Raw genomic sequence first — 26,034 nt, forward strand, 5'->3', positions numbered from 1 at the left:
GGGCCAGGGCTCGTCCACCCATGTGAGCCCCACAAATTCCTTCATGAACCTCAGCCAAGGCTGATTTTGCTCCTTCGGGACCTATACATCTCATAAGGGGTCCAGAATAAGATCTTTTGTATAGTCTCCCATTCTGAATGACAAATCTCACCGATCGTATTTTGATCAATCTTGCCTTTTTCGGATCCTCAGGTAATTTGTCATCTCTCAGATACTCGATTATCAGATCCATCCAGCAACGCTCTGCTTCAATATAAGAAATTTCTTTCTCATAATAACTTGGAAATGTTATCTCTTCAATGTAGACCGAAGGGTCTAGATTCTTTTCTTTGGCATTGGCTAGTCGAGATAGTTCATCTGCCACTGTATTTTCAGTCCTCGGAATCTGAGATATCTTCAAATTCCGAAATTGCTTTTGAAATGCTTGCATTATCTCTTGATATTTCTGAAAGCGCAGTTCTTTAATACCATACTCCCCCTGGACTTGGTTGACTATAAGTTGAGAGTCACTATAAATAGTAACATTTGCAATAGACAATGCTTTTAACAACCGAAGTCCAGCTATCAGGGCCTCATATTCTGCTTCGTTATTACTTGCTTCGAATGCAAATCTCAAAGCATAGCGAATAATAAATCCCGCTGGACTTTTCAATAGAATTCCAGCTCCTGCTCCATCTTTATTACTCGAACCATCCACATATACTTCCCAATTGGTTGGTATAATGGGATCTTCAATGGTGGACTCCACTGGTGCAGTAGTTTCTACTACAAAGTCAGCTAGTGCCTGAGCTTTGATTGCGGTTCTAGGCTTAAAGCTCACTTGGAACTCACTGAGTTCAACCGACCAGGACACCATCCTTCCAGATAAATCAGGTTTATTAAGAACTTTACTGAGAGGAAAAGTTGTAAATACCTCAATTGGATGAGCCTAGAAATATGGCCTTAGCTTCCTGGCGGCCATCATGAAAGCCAGAGCCTGCTTCTCAATCTGCGAATATCGTGTCTCCGCATCTAGCAATACGTGGCTCACATAATAAATCGGCCATTTTTTTTTATCTTTCTCACGAACAAGCACTGCACTAACCGCTGAAAGGGACTCGCTAGATATAGCTGTAATATTTCCCCCTTCTCTGGTCGGGACAAGATCGGCGGTTGTCCGAGTGCTTCTTTTAATTCCTCGAAAGCTTTCTGGCATTCTTCAGTCCATTTTGCTTCCTTGCTGCCCCTCAAATCTTTGAGTGCCTTGAAGAATGACAAACACTTTTCTCCAGATTTGGAGATGAAACGATTCAAAGCGGCAACTCTCCCTGTTAAACACTGCACATCACGAACAGTTTTGGGAGCCTCCATGTCAACCAGAGCCTGTATTTTGGCAGGATTAGCCTCAATACCTCTCTGTGACACCATGAAGCCCAAAAATTTGCCTGAAGAAACTCCAAAGGCGCACTTTTCTGGATTCAGCTTCATTTGATATTTTCGCAGCACTGAGAATACCTCAGTCAAATTTGCAATATGATTCGCTTTTGTAAAGCTCTTCACAAGCATGTCGTCACATAAGCTTCGACATTCTTCCCTATCAAATCTTTAAAAATCTTGTTGACGGCTCTCTAATATGTAGCTCCTGCATTCTTCAGGCCAAATGGCATGATTTTATAATAGTAGCTTTCACGATCAGTCATGAAAGCCGTGAACTTCTCATCTTCCTTATTCATAAGGATCTGATTATACCCTGAGTAGGCATCCATGAAACTTAAAGTTTCATATCCTGCAGTCGCATCTATCAAGAGGTCAATCCGAGGTAACGGATAGCAATCTTTAGGGCAAGCCTTGTTGAGATCTGTGTAGTCTGTACACATCCTCCACTTCCCATTCGCCTTTTTTACCATTACCACGTTAGCTAATCAAGTTGGGCATTCAATTGGTTCTTCAGTTTTTCAACTTCACCCCAAACGGCTTCATACTTTTCAATGGAGAAATTTCTCCTTTTTTGTATCACTGGTTTCACCTTCGGATCTATCCAGAGTTTATGCTCTGCGACAGCCCGATCGATTCCCGGCATGTCTTCAGCAGACCATGCAAATATGTCATTATTCTGTTGAAGAAATAACTTCAACTCATCTTTGAATTCCTCCATCTGTTCAGACCCGATATAAGTAATCTTCTAATCTTAGGTACACAGTTGGATTTGCTCCAACTTCTCCACTAGTTCGAGCCTTTGCATTTCTGCTTCTTCCCGATCGTCTCGAACTTCTATAGGTAGGGCAGTCACCTTCCTCGGGCCCTCCTTGTCTTTAAATAGGCAACGTAACATTGCCGAGAGATCCTCTGGTCAGAGGAAACTTGACCGATTCCCAAATCAGTCGGGAGTTTTATCTTCAGGTGTTTTGTCGAAACAATAGCACCTATCTTGGATAAAGATGGTCGCCCGAGGATAACATTATAAGCTGGTAGTTCCCGAACCACCAAAAAATTGATTGAGACGGTTGTTTCCTTAGGAAAACTTCCAATAGATAAGTCCAACTGGACAGATCCTTCCGCCACCGCAGATGATCCTGCAAAACCATATAGATGCGTGGATGAAGGCTCCATCAAGTCCTCATCCACCTTCAGCTTTTGATACACTTCATAAGAAATTAGGTCAGCTGCAGACCCCGTATCAACCAAAACTCTATGCACTTCCCGGCGTGCAATCTCTACCTTGATGACTATGGCATCATCATGAGGTAAACAAACGCCTCTTTCATCATCCTCGCCAAAGGTGATAGAATCTTCACCATTCGGCTTCTTTCACTTCTGCGTCTCTTAGGTTCCGACAAATTTGGATTTTGTTTTCAAACTTCGGAGTGATTCGGACTCTGGTCCTCCATAAATGGTAAGGATCGGTGACCGAGTAGCTTCAATCACCTCCTTGCCCTTTTTAGACTTCGGAGCCTCCCTTGATCGTTCTGAACTAACCGATCGATCCCTTTTAGGGGCAACCGCGCGTGGCTCACGTGGCTCCTCCCTTCTCCTGCTAACAAAATTGGACAAGTGTCCCTAAGATATTAATCTCTCAATATCTGCTTTCAGATGACGACAGTCATTTGTATAATGACCATAGTCCTTGTGGAATCGGCAATACTTTTCTCGATCCTGCTGCTCTCCAAGTTTCAAAAGAATTTTAGGTGGCCACTTCAAAATATTTTTTCTTTTGATGATATTTAGAATATCAGCCCGAGGAACATTCAATGGAGTATATTCACTTTTACCGGGAGACCTCTGGCGCCAAGCCTGAGATTTTCCAACCCGATCGCGGACATTTTTCTTTGGCTTATGCTTCTGCTCAGGAGCCTTCTGTTCCTTATTGGAGACTTTGTTAGCTCCTTGGCACGCATCTAGGATCTCCATGACTTCGGCCTGCTTCTGGCATCTCTGTACCAACTCAGCATAAGTTGCAGGCATATCCTGTAGTAATAACTCCAGGAGCTTTCGGTTAGTGAGTCCAGTGAATAGAGCAGTTTTGGCTACTTGCTCATCCAAATTTTCTATCTCCATCGTTACTTTGTTGAATCTTTTCAGAAACTCTCTGATCGATTCGCTTTTTCCTTGTCTAACAGTGAACAAGGTTTCTTCCGTTTTCTTGACCTGTATTCCACTCTGGAATCGCCCTATGAATTTGCGCGCCAATTCATCAAAGTTTACGATCCTTCTAGATGGGAGGTTCGAAAACCACTTTTGTCTTTGCTCCGGTTAAAGATGAACCAAAAACCACATAAAATTTCATCGAATTACCGAAAGCTCCATAGTCTGCGATAATAGCCAATGTGGGCCGTTGGATCTCTGGAGCCATCGAATGTAGAAAATGTAGGCAAACGGAAGTTATGGGGAAACTGATATCCCGCAATTGGCTCAGCAAAGGGGGTCTTCCGAATGACCGAGTAAATATCCTCAGTTATCCTTCCCTTAGCCAACTGCCCTAACCCGATTGATGTTGGCCAATTCCTGACCAATCTGGGTCGGGTGATCTTCAGTAATATGATCACGACCTCGATTAACACGATCTTCACGAGCTATTCAATCATCACGAATGGCCCGTTCCTCACGAACATTCCGCTCATCGTGAACTGCTCGATCATCACGAACGGTTCTTCTGACAGTTGGTGAGTGAGTTCTCACCCCTGTATCCAACCTTGTATTTGAATCGGTTGTACTTTCCTGCGGTCTGTCGAACCGATCGTCTCGCCTAGGTTGATCGTCAATTCTCCTAGGTCCTCGGTCACCTTCACGAAAGTTCTGACCGATATTCCGGTCTTCAGCCAATCTTTGATCACGTGGCAGCGCACGCCTCCCCGAATCGCGATGATCAGGTTCTTGTGGTAAAACCACTCGTCTGGTGAGTACGCGGAGTGCTTGGCTCACCTCCAGAGGTTGAATCTTCACCGATTCAATTGATCTTGGAATGTATCCGGAGGATTATGTCCTCCCCGACCACCATCTACCTCAATAGGATGTTGGCTTCCCTGGGGAACGTCTGGATTGTTCACTCCAGGAATCTGAACACCGGAATCGCGCTGTGCAGCGGCTGCTGCTGCTGTTGCCGATCAAGTCACCATGGCTTTACAAGTCTTTCCCACAGATGGCGCCAAATGATGCGTCCAAAATCTTCTCAGCCCTTAGATCTCCTCGTGATGACCTGCAAAACGAAAGCGTCAGATGTGGCCCGACCGCGGGGGTCGGGAGTCCACCTCCGAAGGCTAAGTCAATTGATGAACTTAATCACAAATCTGCTAGAAGCACAGAGCTAAGGAATAAAGAACTGGGAAAGGTGATCTAGATCGTAAGCCTCTGATAGTTTACGTCTACCAGTGTGTATTTGAATATGAGTCCCTCACCTCGTATGGCAGTGAGGTTTATATAGAGTGTACCTTCGAATCTCCTTCGTTGGATGCACTTGAGCCTTCCTCGGGTAGTCGTTGGATCTTAACAGTTAGATCCGTTGAGTGATAGACTTCTACTAGTTTGGACTAGTATAGGACTCCTGAGATAACCTTTAGGTTATGCGATGATTATACCTTCGATAATGATTAGCCGCAGCCGTCAATTTGAGTCTGCCATCATTAGGGTAATTAACCTAATCCAGAAGTTGGATTAGGGCGTGCTTGTAGCTGAATAAGTTTTCTTCCTCAGCAAACCATCATACGGATTCGGTTCGCTCGGGAGTGAGTCGATTCCTTCTGTCTCGATCGGAGTCGAGGATCAAACCAAGTATGAACCCGGTTCGATCATATTTTCTCCATATCAATCCTAATCGCACAAAATCCATTCACATAAGAAGCGCAAAAAAGGTATTATAGCCAGTTGTTTGTGAAATTAAAAGTAACCGCAAGTGCACGGTATCGTGTAGCTAACGGGTCGATCTCAAGGAGATATGCCACTTTAGAATTAACTTCTTAATGATAATGCGAGAGTGCAATGATTCAAATTTGTTAATTACTTAATTAAACTAAACGAACGGTCCTAATCCATACATCTAATGCGATCGAATTAAGACGAAAAATAAAGCAAACATAACCAACGCATAATTAATAAAGGCAGAAAAAATGCGAATAATAAATAAATAAAAATAAAAAGGAAGTGATCCGAGTGTCAGCTCTGGATGTAGGGAAGGGAGTATAATTATAATGACTTTGACCGTGGACCCTTTACCATAGCTTACAATCCACCGATCGGGGGAACGGATATTAGAGAAAAATAAATTACAGAAAAGAAATAATCAAAGCAATAAAAGGAAAGGGAAACCTTAACCAAAGAGAGGCACTACTATAGACATTTCTGATTAAGGACCTAGGGGAAGGGAGAACAATAAATAAATGCTGAAAGTAAATTGCAGAAAGTAAATAACAGAGTAATAAAAGGAAAGGGAAACCTTAACCAAAGAGAGGCACGACTGTAGGCATCTCTGATCAAGGACCCATGGGAAGGGAAAACAATAAATAAATGCTGAAAGTAAATCTTAAATTAAGAATATTTAGAGGTAAATAGAAGCGGGAATGGAGGGGGGGAGAGAAGATTATTGAAGAATGTTACTTACTTGCATCTTTGAACTTCAAACAAAAAAAAAATGAACAAACGATTCGAATCTCAACCAACCCTAACAACCAGATCTAGATCTAGAATGATCTAGATCTGCAATTGCTAGACCCAGAGAAAAACGAATCTTGAAACTTGAAACTTGAACTTGATCTTGAACTTGAAATTGCATTACGTTACATAGAAAAATTAAACTTAAACATTCAATCTAGAAATTAAAATCTCACAAAAGCAAGCAAAGAAAACTAGAGAAAACCTAAATAAACTAAAGAGAAAAGAAAGAGTGCTTCTCCTAAGCTCTAAAACACATTGTCCCTTGATGGAGTATGCTCTCCTTTTATAGAGTTTACATGGGATATGAATTGACAGAACAATCAAACTCGGAGTTCCTATCTAACTTAACCAATTACGGTTTTGGCATACTAATCGGACTGACTTAGAGAGATCAAATGCACAATTCCACCGTTGGATTTGAGGATCAAGAAGTCATGAAGCTCTCCTCCAAAAATCAGCTCGATCGGACACCGAATGACCGTTCGATGAAGGGCTTGATCGAAATTGAACAGAGACATTCAAAAACGGGATTTTTCCTTCTTCCTTATCTAAATATAATTCTTTTTCCTCTTTTTCTTTCTTTAATCAAATCCCAAATATGAAATAAGATATTGAAGTATGCAAGGACTCTTTTCTCCATTTGGACTCTCTCAATAATATCTCTGTAGATTTGATTGATAATTTATAATCTCAGCCGTAGATCAAATTTGCCTTCTTTATCTCTTAAGTATTTCGGAGTTGGCCCATAATCACATCTCTAGCCCATCATGCTCCAGATCAAGCCTATTTTCGCATTTGAGAATTTGAACAGACCTCTTGACGTGTAACATTGCATGATTCATACCCAAAACTCCAAATATTTGCTTAAATCTTGAAAAGTCCTAAAATCTGCAAAAACAACATAAAACCCAAGGTAGCTCCACTCTAAGTGTGTAAAATGCATGCTTTATGCCCTATGATTTCACACATAAATGTGCTCATCAGCAGTTAAACTCGATATGAGCAAAGCTTATGGTAGATTGGAGTGGTCCTTCATTGCCTTGGCTCTACGACATTGATGCAATGTGTTACAACCCACAGTTCTCAATTCTATTCAATGGAGCCCCGCTTCCATACTTTACACCTTCTCGAGGATTGAGACAAGGTGATCCTCTATCTTCGTTTCTGTTTGTCTTGTGCGCCGAAATCCTTACATCGCATATGGAGATAGCTTTGTGAATCGCAAGCTAAAAGGTATTACACTATCTTGAGGAGGGGAAACCCTTTCTCATTTGACTTTTGCGAACGATTTAATACTCTTTGGCCAGACCACTCTCTCAGAGGCATGGACATTTCATGCCCTTATAGCTCAATATTGCCACTTCTCGGGCCAGCAGTTGAATACATACAAAAGTATAGCTTATTATAGCCCCAATACATTAGTGTCAGCTAGTATGAAAAGAGAACTATCTACACACTTTAATATCACTTCCACTTCTGCATTGGACATCTATTTGGGCATCCCTCTTTTCCATGGGAAATTGAAAAAAGATAACTGTGAAATGCTTCTTTCATGCGTCGTAATCGACTACAATCTTGTCAAGCAAAACTTTTGTCTTCTGCAAGGAAAACTATACTTATCCAGTCCACCGTAATAGCTGTGGCAATGCACTTTATGTCTTGTTTCAAGCTTCTTGCCTCAGTTATTCAAACTTTGGAAAAGCTAACTAGGGACTTTAATTGGTTCACTGGGATGAGACACATATTCATACACTCTCCTGGGAAACGCTAACTTGGCCTGTTAGACAAGGAGACCTCAATCTCAAAAAACTTAAAGCGTTTAACCTCGCTCTTCTGTCTCGAAAGGCATGGGAACTCCTCTCTCCAGATGATACTTTATGGGCGTTGCATTATGAAGAACATATATTTTCGCGATAGCTCTTTCCTCGAGGCCACAACTTCCCCTACATCTTCGTGGGGATGGAATTCAATCCTACAGGCACGTGATCTAAGGACTTTTCCTTCAAATCGAAAATGGCAAGCAAACCAGCCCATGGGTACTCAACTGGGTCCCGACTAACCTTTGGATTATGGATGTTACCCAGCTGGTCATTCTTCTGTTTGCGTAGCCGAATTCATAAATCATAATTCAGCCGAATGGGATCATGAGAAAGTACTTAACTGGTGGCCCTTGGATATTGCTTACAAAATCCTTAGCACCCCCATCCCTCTTCACTCTTGTGATGACAAGTACATTTGGAAACTCACATCTACAAGGATTTTCACATTAAGCTTGGCCTACAAGCTAGTTGTCACTCCCATACACATCCTTCTACCAATGCCTGGCTTTAATTGGCTAAAGTTTTGGCTTCTTCCTTGCCCTTCGCATACATTGCATTTTCTTTGGAAAGCCCTCCATGATAAATTGGTAATTGCCGATCTTCTTGCTGATCGCGGTTGTCACATACCAAATAGCTATCTATTATGCGCATAAAATTCTTCATCAGTGCAACATCTCTTCATTCTTTGTCTTATCATTGCTTGCATCTGGGATTAACTGCAATTACCAAAGTGGAATACCACCCAACCCATGCACATTCAGTTAAGACAGATGTTGGTCAAACTCTATTCCGGCAGACAACAAAATGCTCAGCATTATCAAATTCTCATTTCTCTTTCGTCTGGAAACTCCATACTTCCCAGATTGGTAGTTCCCAACCATTCTCATTACATGATGCTACTCAGTACAAAGAACATTGTTCGAGTTTCTTTCTCCACCCCTCACATTGAGCGGGATAGGTGAAGATCAATGTAGATGGTTCTTCTTATGCTGATCGATGCCTCTTTGGCATAGGTGGTTTAGCTCAAAATCAGGACCATCAGATTCTTTTTTCTTTTGGGCAAGGTCACAGTGCCGTAGGATTCTCTAGGTATTTGAAGCACTTGCAGGTTGCACGACTCTCCAATGTGCACAACAACTTCAACTCTCAAACATCATTTTGGAAATGGATAATCAAGCTCTGACAACATTTTTAACTTCACGAACTTACCTTTCTTGGAAGGTCACGGCTCTTGTACGAGATATTTTTCATCTTGCCCACACCTTCTTTAACTACCAGTTTCATCATATCCTTCGTGAAGCTAATTTCGCTGCTGATGTCCTTGCTAAAATGGCCATTAAATCATAGGATAGGTTCTTTTGTGTTAATTCCCCTCCCCCCTTCCTTTCTTGAGCCTTTCTTTTGATAATCTCACATGTAAAATACCAAGAGGCTTAGATATTACTATATAAATTATTCCTGACCCCAAAAAAAAAGTTTTGGGTTTCTATGAACAATTGACATCTAGTCATGATAATATTCAAAAAGAGGTATATAGAATGTTGAAAAGTGCCTTCTGCTATGTGTTCAGGAAAAATTATAGTAACCATAAGTGCACAATATCGTGTAGCCAATGGATCGATCTCAGGGAGATATACCACTTTATTATAGTTACGTAACATGAGAGAGATGAATTATGTTAACTAATGAAACTAAACTAGCATTCCTAACACACATTCATTTTAGGGAAGAAGAAAAAAAAAGGATAACTGTAACTAACACATCTAATGAAATTGGAAGTGGGGACAAAAACTAAAATCCTAACAGTTCATCATCTAACAAGTAATAAATAAGCAATGAAAATAGAACAACTTAAAGATCCATCCGAAAAACAAAACAAAAATAAACAACTTAAAGCAATAAATAAAATGGACCTTAACTAGAGAGAGGCATGATTGTAGGCATTCTCTTTTCAAGGATCCATTGGGGAAGGAAAACATTAATATTATAACTGAAATTAAAAATCCAAAATTAAGAATGATGGATAGTCAAAAGCTGGAACTGGAGAAAAGAGAGGGGGGGGGGAGATTACTTATGAAGCCTACTTACTTAAAACTTTAATCTTGAACGATAAACACTTGGTTGATTTGAAAGTTTACCAGACCTGAATACCGGATCTAGATAATAACAAATACGAAGTTGCTAGGCCCAGGGGAAAACAAATCAGGTAAACAAAATCTGCACTTGAAAGAAATGCCAAAGACTTGCATAACTAAATATAAAGATTGCAACTTGGCTTGAGTGTAAACAACTACAAAAAATACTAATTGCATTAATTAAAATTACATTCAAATAAATTCAACCCTAAACATCATGGCTGAAGCTAAATGACAGAGCAGTAAAAAAACAAAAAAGAGAAGGCCTCAATTGCTAAAGAGAAGTCTGAGTGATAGAGTGTGTCTTAAGAGGAGGGAAAGGGTATTTAGAGAGATGGAAGAGAGAGAAAATATGGAAGGGAAAAAAAAGAAGAAGAAGAGAATATTGGACCAAAGGCCGGGGGGTTAAGAACATGAATATGTGAATAGAAGAAAGGAAAGAGAGAGGAAGTGGAAGGAAAGAGGAGGAAATAAAGAAAGAGAAAGAAATTAAATAAAAAAAAATAAAAGATATGGAATTGGATTTGTGGTAGGAAAAGAGACAGGGAGGAAGGAAGGATAGAGAGAAGGTAAGAATGGAAAGAGAGGGAAGGAAAGAAATGAAAAAAAAAATAATATATATATATATATGGTAAATGTGGGAAATAAAAAATAATAAGAAAAAAAAGGGAACGATCCTTGAGATATTGTTATGAAATCTAATAAAATAAAAAAAAAAAAAAAAAAAAGGTTCACAGAAATGTTTGGATAATGTGGAAGGAATTGAAAGGAGGCAACTCATGAGAACAGAGATTTAGAAACGGATAGGACAGATACCTACCCCTCCTTTATCTTGAGGCCTACAAATGGCTGTCCAGTTGATGGGATGAAGAAATTTAAAAGTTTCCTTCCTTTTCCAAAGAAAGCTGCAGAAGATGGATACCATAGCTTTGATGGACTTTGGAAGGGCAAAGGTCCTGCGCCAGTAACAGTAGGAAGACTGAAATACAGATTTGATCAAGACAAGTCTTCCTCAATGGAGATGCTTTTCCAGAGTTGGAGACTTCTCCATATAAGATAAAGCATAGGGGTGCGGTATGAACTCTTCCATGATAGGCAAGAGTTTCCCATTTGTGGATGGTCACTGTAGTTTGCGGTGGCATATTGGTTTATTCTTTTCTAAATAGTTCCTAGTGAGGTTAGTTATTTCTTTCCAATCCTAGGTTGGCGTCTCAAATTGTAATTGGTCTAGTATACTCTTTCTTGTTCTCAACATTTTTTTTTTTGATTATTTTTTGTTATTAACATCAAGCTCTCCGGATTGGCTTGGTCTCTAACATTGTATTTGCATATTATAGATAATATTGGTGGAGGGACCTGTGTGGATTATCGATCCTGCTTCTCCTTGGCAGCCTCACCTCTTTCTTCCTCAATTTCCTCTCATGTGATTGCTGGCATGTAGATGCATCCATAGGCTGGTGTGTTAGGATATGAAGTTGTTCCTACTTCTCTACAGATGAGCATACTGAAGCATCCAACAGAAGAACCTCTCTAATGGATTGCTGGCATGTAGATGCATCCATGGGCTGGTGTATTAGGATATCAAGTTGTTTCTAGTTCTCTACAGATGAGCATACTGAAGCATCCAACAGAAGAACCTCTCTGATGTGATGATCAGAGATATTGTTTCATTGTATCAACTGGATAGCACCCAAATAGCAGCAGTTCCTCACTGGCTGCTTTCACTTACTTGAAGAGGGAAGAGAGATTTCTGAAATCTGACTCTCAGATCCCCAAAGTAAATAGATCTGAGATACTAATCTAGAATTGCTTAGAGAAAAAGAAGATTAGTTTGGTGTACATGAAGATAATAATGGATCTGATATATCCAGTCACAAAGTATGAACAGAATAAAAAAATGTTAAAAAAAAATGCTGTATATAACTAGTTTGAAGACATTAGTTTACTACCAGAAACTAATCTCTCCTTTAGACACCCCAATACATTTCTTATCATTAATTTAAACAGAGTTCTGACTCCATATATCCAGAATATTAACGACGGCTTGTTTTACGGTTCACTTTGTATATATTCATTTTGTTAGCCAACCCCATAAATGGGGATGAGGTTGAGTTTATCGTTTTGGTTGTTATATATCTGTCTGCAGAAATGAAAGAAAAATCAGTAACCAAGCAACTCCATTATCATTGAAAAGGAAAAGAAAATATATTTCCCCAATTTTCTGTGATATTCTGTTCATTGTATTCAGCTTCTACTGGTACTTTTCTGTAGGATATACCTGATATTGATGGGGACAAGATTTTCGGAATTCAATCTTTTAGTGTCCGTCTTGGTCAAAAGCGGGTTAGTCTTCCATAAGTTATTTCTTTCACACTTATTATTTGTTCCACGGCCAAATGATGCAAGTCTTATGGTAGGATCTCCCATTTTATTAGGTTTTTAACTGTGTCAAACATTTGTTGAATAGGTATTTTGGATTTGTATATACCTCCTTCAGATGGCTTATGCGGTGGCTGTGTTTGTTGGAGCTGCATCACCCTTCCTTTGGAGCAAATTCTTAACAGTAATATTCTTTAATTCATATTGAAGTTTGCAGGTTGGCATGATTTGCTTCTGTGGGGCTTCAAATCAACAATTCAGATAGACCTAATTTCAAGTCAGTATAATAAGTATATTCATTCTAGACTTGACAGTCAAAATGTCATTTAAACAAAGAAGCATAGATGATGAAAGCAAAACTTTAGCATGATGATGGCCTTAGCGGCCTTAGCTAGAGGTTGCATGAAGCACAACAGGTACCCTGATTTCAGATAAATTGAGAGATGATGTGGACCATGTGACCAATCCTAATCCTTGGATAAAAATGGCACACTCCCTTCCATGCTATCCCTATGTCAAATTCAGTGGCTCTTTCCAGCCATTCAGCCAACTACGCATTTTCCCCTCTTATTTTTGGCCATGAAACAATCTTCAGGAGCTTTAATTTTGGATAATACCTTTTTGCTCTTTCGCAACCAAGGTCCACTTGGATTCAGGGTATGTGTGGAGGGTGGTTGGTACTTGTCCTGTAGTTGGAGAACCTGAGTAAACTACTGCCTATTCTGCTGGGTGTATGACGGTGGTTGTTGCCCTACTACTGTACACTAGATGATTTCCCCGCATTTTTTTTTTTTTGGGGCGTCATAGTTGTTTCCTTAGAGTTTGATTTTACATTTTTATTGTAATATGTAACAAAACTATGATTTTTTACATTACTCGACTGACTTTTTAGGCCAGCTTGATCAAGTGGTTTTTATATGACATCTGAACCATTCTTTTCCCTGTTACAGGTTCTAGGTCATGTCATTTTAGCTTCCATTCTTTGGGTCCGAGCCAATTCTCTTGATCTTAACAGCAAATCTGCAATAACATCCTTTTATATGTTTATCTGGAAGGTAACTCTGAAGTCTGGTGAACTATAAATCTATAATATTGAAATTCAAGAGAAAGTGTCAAAGTTGATATGTTACCACTCATTTTCTTAGTCTAAAGGGAACTCCTACAATAAAGAGTATACATGCAGGAAATGAAGATCTCTATTCAGGTGGTGTATCACCTGGGAAATTTCCTGTTAAATTAGAAATTCCAAGAGATAATCATAAACAATTTAATGACAATGATATATTGATTAGTATATCAAAAAGGAGATCTTGTTGACATGGATAATCTCTTTTGAAGGGGTGATCAACTTGAAACCTTGGATTATACGGCATTAATGCCAGATAGGTGCTCCTTCTGTAGCCCACAAATACAATGTATGGAGGGTTTTTATCTAGTTCTATCTTTTCATTTTTTTATGGATTCTCAATGCTGCCCACTCTTGGCAAGCCTTAGCTCTATGGTTAAGTTGCACTGTTGCAACCTGTTGATTGTGGATTCAAATCTTGGAAAGAACTTCTCCTTTAAAGTAGGGGATTAGGCTGCATTTTTTTTACTCTGATTTCGAATGCTAAGCATAGGTATGTGCATAAAGAAGGATACGGCATTAGCCATAGATTTTTGCTGTTTCACACTACTGATTTTCTTTCTGAAAAAAATTTCAGCTCTTTTATATGGAGTACTTGCTCATACCACTGGTGAGGTGAAGATAACATGTGGAGATGACACCGAGAAATGGATGAGAAGTGGTTTGTTTTCACAATTTCATTCTTTCGAAAAGATTAATTTGGGAACCATGTGATGCTGTCAAGAGCTTGATAGTTGTATATGAATTCCCTTAGTTTATTTTTTTGGTAAACCATCCTATGTAATACATGTGTAGTAAGAGAGAAGTTCTTGCTTGTTTGGTTACATGGTTGGCGTTTCATGCATGCTTGGTATGGCACAGGGTTTAAAGTATCAGTACAAATCATTCTGGTTGATATGTATCAATATCAATCTATACCACTACGATACATACTGGTACATCCTTCAGATTTTTCCTTTTCTGAGATAGATAGAATGTCTTGGATTGTATTGAAATGCACTATAAAATACGAAAGATACGATCGGTACATGTCTGGTAAAGGATTCTCTTTACATATCTGATTTAACAGTATGTTATTTGAAAGGTGTGATGCCTTATCAATCTTAAATCTGGGTCGTTATTCATTAACAGTGAAAGCTTTGCACTGAGAGATAGGGACCGGCGTTGGCATCATAGTTGGTAAGCCATGGTTGTAGCCTGAGGAAGAGGCATTGAAACAGTCTCTTAGCACAAAGTTTTGGGGTAAGGTATGTAGGAAAATCTCTCCAGACTTGTATGTGAAAGTCTTTGGTACCAGGTTCGCTCTTTTGAAGCTTTGCCTAAACTCTTTACTTTTCATGTTTCTCATCGACAGCTTACCATTAATTATTGCAAATTTATTGATTTGCTCCATCACTTGGAAGATCACTTGCCTTGGTGATTGCCTTGTAGTTCATAGAGCTTTTACTAGAGATTTTTTCTTTTTTAAATCCTTGGTCCATCACCTGCATGTGGTAATCCAAATAATGCGGTTCTGACAGATTTTTGTTGGCGGCTGCACTGATAGTGTCCGCGCAGCCCCAGGTTTTCGACATCGATCTATTGAGGTATTCATCTAACGGCTTCAATTAACTACATTTTTGTTTAAGGTTCGAAACTTTTACAAACACGCACCTTTCATGCAAAGAAAATTCACAAAAAAAGCCAAGCAAGTTTTGGGATGGTAAAAAATGATTCAGATTTAACCAAACCCTAACCCAACTATCCTCCTCTCTTCCGTCTCTGGATAACCTAATCCATCTTTTCCGTTAGGTGAAGCTCTAACCTACTTTGGTGACTCGTTCTAACTTGAAGAACCTCTCTGCCTTGAGCCTTTTTTGTGGCAAATTTAGCAAAAGCTAATTGATATAGATTCTTGAGTTCTTCCTGAGTTTGATGTAGTTTGGGTTTCCAAGCCAACAACACGAGTTCCCGACTTCTTTTGTTGCAACAAATCAGGCTCAAACCCTATGGGTAATCGCCATTTTGAAACTCCCATTTTGGATTTCGATTAACAATGAGTCAATAATGACGATAATACTAAAAATCAGAGACAGTGGTTGAGACCTAAGGAAATAAAAATGATAGATAAAGAAAAAGAAGCTGCAGATGCAAATTTCGGTTCATTCATGGTCACCGAAACAACTTAAAATTTGGATATTTCAGTTCTTGCTCCATTTTGTTCATTAATAACCTTCTATTTCCACTTTAATTAAAAAAATCTACACAGAACCCATATCATATCAACATCAAATTGAAGCAGAAAATGTGCAGGTATTTAGTGATATGCTGAAAGAGAAAATATATTATTGAGATTCACGATCGGGTTTTGGGTTTGATATTGATTTTCTTCTTCATTCCATATTCTCTATTTTGTGGGACATTTGGTTAAGATTTGAAGCTTTGGTAGAGCTCGCCATATATGGGGCTTGAAAACATCTGGGTTTTCATGCATATGGCCAATCTTGGCACCGTTTATCCAAAGTTGAGGATTTTGTTTGTTTAAAAAAATGATTGATATTGTAAATTTGAAAATTTTCAGGGGTAGGTAATTGTAATATTTAAGACTTTTTAAATATAAAATTCAATCAAGTAAATCGGAATCATTGGTTGTCTCCACAGCTACATGTCCAAATCTAATGCCTGAACGGATGGATGCCCATGCAAGCGTGAACAAAAATCCGTCACGGACCTTTTAACCCATTTAATACTCTCAGTTTCCTTTCCGATGCCTTCGGTGTTGGTCAGAAATGAGGTGTGGGAAACTTATATGATAGTTCTGTAGAAAAGGAAAATTATTAGTGTATATGTTCTACCTGTAGGTTATTTTTTTCCCAGACAAATATACACGACGAATGGTGTGAAGTATCTTATATTCTTTTAATTAAAAGAACTTCTAACTTGGCAAAATCAAAAGAGATTGGAAGTCGGAAGCCTTCAGGATTTCACTTGTGCCCCCAACAAGAAGGTTGCAATAAAAATTTCATACCAACTTGGGATGGCATGAGTGACCATAAGAAGTAATCCCATCCTAACAAAGGTTATGATCAATATAAACCTAGAAAGCAAAGAGGTTAACCCAGTGTTCTTCAATGAGTATAAATATGGAAGGGAAAATCTAGGTGTTGATGAGAAGAAATATGTGGGATTTACTGCAAAAAATGAGGTTAAGAATACCATCAAAGGGTTGAGTCATTAATGAGCAACACTTCTTAGTGAAGAAGCCAGAATTTGATTCTCTCTAATAGTATATGTAATAGCCTCCATCCTCGATATATATAAAATCATCAATTACCTAGCGAAGAACCATTTTGTTATTTTAACTAAGGTAAACCCACACTCACTTGGATGATAATTGTATTTCCAAACTCGAATATGTAAGGTAATGGGTAGTTCTTAGAGGGTATTTTGTAAACAAAGGATATAAAATATAATTTGAACACATAAAGGGAAAAAGATAATGAAATAGCAAATATATTATCTAGATGCTTAATAGAAAATAAAAAGGCCAAGATAATTCCAATGAATACAAACCTTATTCATAATCTAAGACATGAAATATCAATATTAGAAGGAAATATTAGCCATTTCGAATATCGATTGGAGCAATATAACAGTAGATAAGCTAGTTGGTTTGAATACATGACAGTATATAGAAAAGCTCAAGGCATCATTTACAAGATAAAATCGAAGAATATAAAGAAGAATAAATAAGAAAAAGAAGGGAATTTGCAGATTTGGCTTACTAACACAACTCATTTTTGCAGATGGAAGAACCAAGTAACCAAGGACATGAGCCTTCTAGCAGCAATAGGAATGATCAACATGTCCCTTTTTCCATCATCAAGTAGTGATTGCCAACAATCTTCCCAAATATTTACTTCAGGCCTGCATTTAGGCGGGTCGTTCCCAGACAACAGATCTGGAAAACCGGATCAGCACTAACAAATCAACAAGGAAGGAAGAACAAAACTCTCATATATATTGATAAACTTAAATGCAGCCGCATACCATTTCTAGGAGTTCATCATTAAAAGGAATTCCAGTTATGCCTTCTATGTGGTATATAAAGGAGGAATAACCCATAGGCACTCCAATGGACAAGACATGTGTTTTGAGTTTAGACCAATGTTTTGAGATTAATGAAGAGAGACAGAAACCATATGTCCAAGGTACTCAATGCAATATGCAAGTCGATGCGCTTAATGATATGCACACATGCAAGTATATGCTATGCAATTGGGATGATTATTCATTACAAAGCATTCTTGGACTAGGTCATTAATGAGCAATAAAGAAAATCTTCTGACATCTTAATGGCTATAACCTCAGGCTCACCTACAGTGGTTCAAATTTGAGACTGAGAGGTCAAAGTATTTTTGTCAATAAAAGAGATGGTGGAAGTCCACATTAGGATTTACTTTTGAGAGACAAGGTTGTCGCTTGATGTGGTAAGAAATGGACCCACATTGCCCTATCTTTGGTTGAGTCAGAGTATGTTGCTAATTAGTAACACTTTATGATGCCATTTTACTTAATAGATAATCACATGAGTGATGCTAAACTCATGCATTAAGGAAGTATAGCAGCACTAACATGACATCCCAAAATTCTATAGGACGGCCAAACATGTTTCATATCACTACATTCACTATATGATTGCACAAATATGAAGTAGTCCTAATTTATATCTCCTCTAACAATAAGTTGGCTAAACCTCTTAATAAAGCTCATTGCTAGAGATATTTTTCCTACTCCTATAAGGAACTTGGGATTAAAGAGGATTAGATATGTATCTTCTTAATTGGACACTTATATTGAACATATTTAAAGTGATATTGTGTGTACACATTTATTCAATTAAAGATGTCACCAGGTATAGAATTGACCCACTCACACAAGTAATTCACCTTGGCGCTTGAAAATAGCAAGCAAGATGAGCCTATGGTTTTATAAGGCTTTAGGGTGCTTTCAAACCAAAGAGGGGCGCCTTAGTAAGGACTAAGATGAGACATCTCCGATTGAACATGGAGACACCACATTTCCATGTTACTTGAGTTGAAGCCTAATGTGAATCTTTTACAAATTGGTTTTTGGACAACTAGTTGTAAAAGAATCAGGTTAGATGTTTTAAATAGCGATTGAACTAAGATTCGTATGGCGTTACTTTTCTTTTGTGACAATGCCCATTTCAGTGGGAGTTACACCATAGCATGCATGATTGGTTGCATGTGTTGTGGTCAACCAATGATGAGAGTGATAGAATGGATCCTTGCTTTGTCATTGTGTGAGCCATCAGGGTCACATTCAGATGATCCTACTTGTACCCTTCACCTTAGACTATGCCATGAAGAGGACACACAATGATGCTACTTTAGCTTGTTCCTTAGGACCAGGGACGATGCGGTCTCGCAGGGCAAGATTGGGAAAGCAATTGGGGATAATCCAAATGGATGAGTGCTTTGGGAAAACTTTTTGTTTTGTACCCTATAGTGATGTGACTCATTGCCCGGGTGACTTATCATATTGACAAAGTCATGAGTACATCATACGAGATTGTTTCACCCTGCTCACTAGGAGGGATCGAGAGTGTGGAATTGTGTATAGTTGAATTGTTTAGGGTATAATGAGATAATTCCGAGTTATGTGCTATGTTGGTCAGATGGAGACTTGATATAGCACTCCTGCCCTAAATACATCTCTTAGGTCACATGTTCCATTTTTCAGCATTGAAAGGATTAGAGTTGATGAGAGCATTTGGATATCTTTGCCACCTTGTGGCGAGTGGGAGATGTTAATCGTAGTGGGTGGGACCCACCACACTTTGCACCCCAAGTTGGTGGCAAAGTGGTTACGTATTCCTAGATAACTAGTCCTCTATTTGGTTGAATGTGAGAATGACTCTAATATTACTTTCCCTCACTTAGTTGAGTCTAAATGAAACTCTAATTAAGGAATTAAAATTGATGGAAAGAACATTATAAATAGTGAGATGGAATATGAAACAAATTGATTAAAAATTTTGAATATTCTCCTTTGTTGTCTCTATGACTTCTTTCTATAAAGAAGTTAATCCTAAACCTCCATCATTGTGGTTTGCCAATTTGGAAGCGTGGAAATAACCTATAGGAAAGCAGATCAACAGAGCGGAAATATAAAGGAACAAGAATGTAACGAAGCACCTCCTATGTCTAGATCCATTGCATTCAAGATCTCAAAGGTAAATGATCTTGAACCCATATTTACAATAATCATTAAATAGCAACATCCATGGAAGTTATATACGTCATTGATTGACAATACACAATTTCCCTCACTCGAACAAGTAGATTCTAACATTCGACAATCTTGGGCGCTGTATTTATCACATTTGCAATTTTATCTTCCAAAAACGAACCAACTCCTATTCATCCAGTGGAATCCGCCACCACCTGGATCGTAATGTGATGGTTTCAACAACGCATCCTGGTTTGGGGTTGCCGGGTTAGGGGGAAAGTTTCAGTTTGCCTTTGGTGAAGGATGTGAAGGATGTGAAGGATGTGGATGTCAAGAGGTTATAGTGATAGAGGCTCTCGCAATCCGTAAAGCTTTACACTAGGCAGCCAGCATGCAAATCTCAAATCTTCTCTTAGAGAGCGACAGTCCCTCATCACTATAATTCCAACAGCATCTCAACCACCTTGGAAACTCACTCACATTGTCGATGACATCCGCAGAATGCAACTGCTGTTTCATGCCACCAGTTTTCAGCACATTCACTGTAAAGGAAACTTTGCCGCAGATTCAATTCCAAAAAATTCAGCACTAGAACAGGAGCATTTTCTCTCTCTCTCTCCCCCCCCAGTTTCTGTATAGTCCTTACTTTTAGATAATATAGGTTGTAAACTTGTTCGAGGTTTCTCCTTCTCTCAATGCAATCTGCTGATTACCCAAAAAAAACAAAGAAAAAAAAACTAAGCAGCACTTCTCCTTACATGAAGAAAGAGATGATGGGAAACTAAACAGAGAAAATGTGGAGATGGTTATGGAGAACTTGGGAATCTTTTGTAACTATATTGAGGATAGACTTCAGGACAGATCATGTTTTGATGAGTTTTCAGCTCTTTTTGACAAGGAGCCTAGCTTGGAGGAAGTGAAGGAAGCTCAATGATACAACTCAATTGCTGAGTGAAGATATTCAGGTGCCACCACAGGGACGTCCACACGAAGACAGTAAACCATCCTTTTAAAGGATTATATCTGTAATTTGGTTGCTTGTATTCCGTTTAGTGCTTATGTAAATGATCCGTCAACAGATTGTAGACAGACGGCAAGGGAATTACTAGAACATGTCGGAATTATGTAACAGGCACGGATGGATGGCTTCGAGGAAGTGAAGTCTCGTTCTTCTCTGTCTGTACTAAAAATAACTGCATCATTCAATGTGTTAGATCAGAACAAAAATGGATTTGTAGATGCAATGGAGTTATAAAGATTTCTACACAGATTGGCTCTCCCAGGAGGATTACAGTAGGAGAAATGCAGAATAATGATAGAAACATTTGACACAAACAGAGACGGAAAGATAGATTTCATGGAAATTTTTTTAACTAACGAAAAGCAGTCTCTACTTAAAGCAAAGGCATGGTTCTCTTTGATTTAACTAACCTTGGAGAAATTTTCATTGTTTTTATTTTAATTCGACTTTTGGAAATACTTATGTAAATGCACAGGCGCCCGGTTGAAGGACCAAATAATGGTAGGGATTTCAAGACATGGAAAGTTAGAATAAAAATTAAAACAAATACCCAACTTTAAGTTGCATCATAATAAACCATTTACTCCACCACCCATACACCTCTGATGTGGTAAATCCCCATAGAGATCACCTCCAGACCCTGCAGGAAAGCTCTAAACTGTGCTTCATTGCAAGACCCAAAGGACTATCTGGATTGGTTTAACAATCCCTCTAGTTTCCACTCAACATCAGATTATACCTAAGGAGCTTCCAATGGAATGGAGAAATCTGAGTGCTCCATTTCCCCACCTCATCTTGGCTCCCTCATTCATTTCCCACTGAGAACCTCCTGAAACGGAAAAATCGGTGAAAGTCAGACAAACATCAATGAACTTGAATGACTGGTTTTAGCTCTGTTGTCCCATTGGATGTTGTGTCTCTGATACAGCAGAGTTGAAAGGAGTCACTTCGAATGCTTATATTTCTATTCATCATTATGAGACAGGACTTGATTACCGAAAATTATTCAAACTTAATAATTGAAAGAATCGGTTCAAGCATAGTTTAGTTCTTAATAGACAAAGCATTTCATCATGAAAGCTCAACCACTTTGGTCCAACGACTCCAACCATCAATTTTGCTTTTGTTTGATGGTTAGGTTAGCTAGCTCAACAGCTGATGTTTGAGTAAGGCTTCATACTATGGTTCGCTTCATGTCAAGTGGAATTTCTTGTGATATTCTGGGTGTGTTGTTGTTATCTGTTTTTTAGCCTTGTATTCTCCCCATCCTCAAGTCTCTCCCTAAACAGGAAAGAGAAAGAAGATTCACACAATTAAAGGTAACACCAAATTTAATTTCAAAATAACTTTGTTACTTTTGGCATTGTCAATTTGTCCTGCCCCCGTGGTAAGAAAGAGTCCTAATTTTTAACCTAGCAGCAGAAATGCTTTCCAGTCTGATCAAAGGGGTACAAGCACATCCATGGGACATCTTCTATCCAGCTCAACAAAGTTGCCAAAAAAAAATCCTTTTGGAAACAGTAAAATTTCTAATGTAAAATCGAGGATTGGATGCATGGATCAACTGACTTGAATACATCCAATTCATCCTGTGAAATCCTAAAATCAACGAGTTCTATAGATATGAAGGCTGTTATTCTGTGGTTTTTGGGGACCTATTCCGACTCATTCCAATCTTGATGCATTTGGGGGGTCTGATTTTATCCCTATTCTGTATTTTGAAGACTGAAAGCAAAACACTGTTCAAACTATAGGTATAAGGAATAACACTCAAATAACTTACCATAGTCATTATCATCAGCATTACTACCATGGCAGCATTACTATCTTTTCAAGATGATGCTGACCTTCCAAAGCCAGCTCCAACAAACGAACACCTTTTCCTTTTGCTGGTAGCATCCTGCATCCCTTGGAAGAGCTTGCTTTTGGCTTGCCATCCTATGGAAACAAAATATCTGAATAAGGTCACAAGGAAACCAAGGAAGCTCTGCAACAAACTTAAAAAGTGTATGCCAAATTGATGACTACCTTGAAGAGCCACTTAGTTTTCCAAATTTTCAATGTGATTCAGACCATTAGAACTCAATGGAAACCCTCCTCCAAGCTTACTTTTCTGACAGTCCCAGCTAAAATACAGAGGAAAGATCTGATAGATCTAAAAACAAATTCAACTTCTTTTGCTTTCTTCAGAACCACCCCTATGTTGCAGTTGGGCTTTTAACATATCTTCAGGTCTCAATGTAACTGGTCAATGATAGGAAACTGTAAACAGTTAAAGCAAATCCAATTTGGAATAGATGTGGCAGCAAGCAAGAAAGACTTCAACGGAGCTCATAGTTCAGCTGGTTCAATTTTGGTCAACTGCAATGTAGTTTCACTCTCAAGTCAGGGAAGACACACAGTGTTTTCTCACCAGTAATCATAACAAGAGCAGCTACCACTTTCAAAGCAATGAAACCGATTAGCATCTCTAATTATTATTGTCCTTTTTGAAACCAATGATATGAGTTTTACAGCTGTATGACAATCATCACACATCCTAAGGTTCTTAATTATACGGATTGGAGCTCCTGCAGGGGTGTTCATGAGGCCATATGCTACTGCAAGTTTCTCACTGTGATAACTGAGATACTTCTCCTTCTGTTCATCCTCCACATCATGCAGCACCGCATCAATGCTCGGGACATAGCCCAACTGTTTTATTTGTGCTAATAGCTCCTCAATCTTCTTGTAGATCAGAATCGACTCTGGGCGTTTCTTGTCTTCCGAAACAAAGACAAGTGTTTTATTTCTTAGTTCAATCCAGCTCACTCCTGGTTCCTTTTTTATGTCTCTTCCCCTCATCAACTTCCGAACCTTGACAACTCCATCCCATCTCCTGACCTTTGCATACATATTAGATAGTAGGATATATGTTCCAGCATCACTAGGGTCCAATTCAAGGATGACCTCAGCAACTCTCCTCCCAAGATTGAAATTATGATGGACATGGCAAGCACTAAGCAAGGTACGCCATGCAACTACATCCCATTGGGCTGGAGTTGACCATATGAATCTCTCAGCTTCAATCAGTTGTCCAGCCCTGCATAATAAACCAACAATGCAAGTATAGTGCTCCACACCTGGTGTGATTCCAAATTCTTTCATCACTTGGTTCATATAATAAAAACCCTCATCCACAAGGCATAAATGACCACAGGCAGATAGAACTCCAACAAAGGTAACATAGTCCGGGAACTCTTCTGCTGCTAACATGTCTCTAAAGACTGAGAGAGCTTCCCTACCAAGCCCATGGTGTGAGTACCCAGATATCATCGAGTTCCACGATACAATATTACGACGAACCATACTTGAGAACACTTGATAGGCAGCACTAATATTACCACTTTTTGCATACATGTTGATTAGGGCATTCCCGACAATGACATGGTCATTCAATCCAGACTTTGTTGTTCGAGCATTTAATAGATCCCCAAGGCCAAGAGAAGATAACTCGGCACAAGAATTCAATACAACAGCATATGTATATTCATTTGGAGTAACATCTTCGAGTTCCATATCCAGAAACAACTTCAGTGATTCCTCAAAGCAACCATTTTGGACATAAGCAGCCATTATTGCTGTCCATGACACCACATTGGGATTGCACAAACCAATAAAAGCATTTCTTGCACTCAAAATCTTGCCACATTTCCCATACATGTCAATGATTGCACTTTCAAGAAATTCATCAAACTCTATACCTGTCCTCATAATCCGATTGTGCACTTGCAAACCCAATTTCAAATCTTTTAATTGAGCACAAAGGCCAAGAACAGTAACATATGTGAAACTGTCCCACTCCACAAATTCGGTAACCATCTTACACAAAACCTCCAATGCTTCATTCCAATGGCCATTCTCCATAAGCCCAGTAATCATTGAATTATACGGGAGAGTATCTGATTGTGGCAAGGTCTTAAAAACTACCGTAGCCGAATCCAAGTCCATACATTTTGAGTACATAGATATAAGTGCATTTCTCACATAGGGGTGAGAGACCAGTCCTGACTTCAATACATAAGCATGACATTCCTTTCCCCGTTCAAGCGCTCTAACATCAGAACATGCAGAGATAACAGTAGCAAATATATATTCATTCGGTTGCAGAGATTCCACCGATTCCGCCAAATTCATACTTCTAAACAATGAGAAAACTTCAGACGCACGCCCAATATGGAGATAACCCGCCATCAATGCACTCCAAGAAACTACATTTCTCTCAGTCATGTTACTGAACAATTGATAGGCAACTGAAATCTGGCCACACTTGGCGTAAAAATTGATCAAGGAATTCGTCTGAATTATGTTTTCTTCATGGGCTCGTGGTGTTTTGATCAGTTGACCATGAAATATTGCACCTGATTTCAATTTTCTTCCATCAGCATAAATTTTCAGAAGTTTTATGATATTTTCGAGAGAAGCTGGGGACCCTTTCGGTCTAAAAGGAGAGGGTCTTTGATATTGCATCTCCCTCAGATCAAATAGAGATGGTTGATAAGTAGAACGGAAAAAAAGCACATCTTTCACTAAGTCCCTTCTACTTCTAAGCCGACCAAAATGCTATCCTTTCCGTTTCTTTGGGTCATATTTTCTCTTCTCTGTTTGTTTTCCTTTTCTTTTTCCCTTTTTTCCTGCTCACGGTCGATGTGTGGCTTCAATAAGCGATGCCACCTTGAATGGGAAAAAAATTGCAAATCCAGCAAAAACCTCACCAGACCCAATCCTAGTCTTTAATCGCCACCTCCTGCTTATTTTTCTTCTATTATAATCGCAGGTTTATGCTCTCTTGCAGGTTGAGCTCCTCAACCAACAGCTTCCCAGCTAGGTTATTCTCTCACTCCCCCACTCTATAGGTATAATCAAACTCAACCCGAATACGTCCTTCATAAAGTCAGAATCAAGAGGAGGTAGGGGCACATTACCAGAGTACTATAGAATGTTTTGCTTCAAGTACACAATGATACCTATCCTGGATTTTGCTTGAGTCCTACAAGCTGTCCGATCTTGTTGAACAAGATCGTAGCCGTTGCTCAATTTTCAAGGTTAAAAAACTACTTTTATAGGTTGAGTCGACGGTTTATCCTAAGAACTGACCAAACCGAGCGGTCCAGTGGCTATGAACCGTTGGACTGTTTATACATTTTCAAAAATACA

The 26,034-nt window shown here is 39.0% G+C and overlaps 2 protein-coding genes across 2 annotated transcripts in view; one reads left to right on the forward strand and one right to left on the reverse strand.

Moving 5' to 3' along the window:
• Positions 1–14,792, forward strand: part of HPT1 (homogentisate phytyltransferase 1) — a 63,839-nt gene extending 49,047 nt beyond the window's left edge. The window contains exons 9-12 of the mRNA XM_089141879.1: positions 12,350–12,421; positions 12,546–12,641; positions 13,408–13,512; positions 14,161–14,792. Coding sequence (XP_088998005.1) covers positions 12,350–12,421; positions 12,546–12,641; positions 13,408–13,512; positions 14,161–14,202 — 315 coding nt within the window. The 3' untranslated portion in view covers positions 14,203–14,792. The remainder of the gene's footprint in view (positions 1–12,349; positions 12,422–12,545; positions 12,642–13,407; positions 13,513–14,160) is intronic.
• Positions 14,793–21,361: 6,569 nt separating this feature from the next.
• EMB2744 (Pentatricopeptide repeat (PPR) superfamily protein) lies at positions 21,362–25,716 on the reverse strand. Its single transcript, XM_089150839.1, has 3 exons — positions 22,867–25,716; positions 22,622–22,776; positions 21,362–21,667 (listed from the first exon to the last, which is right to left on the reverse strand). The coding sequence occupies exon 1, from the start codon at positions 25,345–25,347 to the stop codon at positions 23,248–23,250; it is 2,100 nt and encodes a 699-aa protein (XP_089006965.1). The 5' UTR covers positions 25,348–25,716; the 3' UTR covers positions 21,362–21,667; positions 22,622–22,776; positions 22,867–23,247.
• Positions 25,717–26,034: the final 318 nt, after the last annotated feature.

Source organism: Hakea prostrata, chromosome 1 (assembly GCF_041222555.1).
Source record: "Hakea prostrata isolate BN-2017 chromosome 1, UWA_Hpros_2, whole genome shotgun sequence".
Classification (NCBI taxonomy): Eukaryota; Viridiplantae; Streptophyta; class Magnoliopsida; order Proteales; family Proteaceae; genus Hakea; species Hakea prostrata.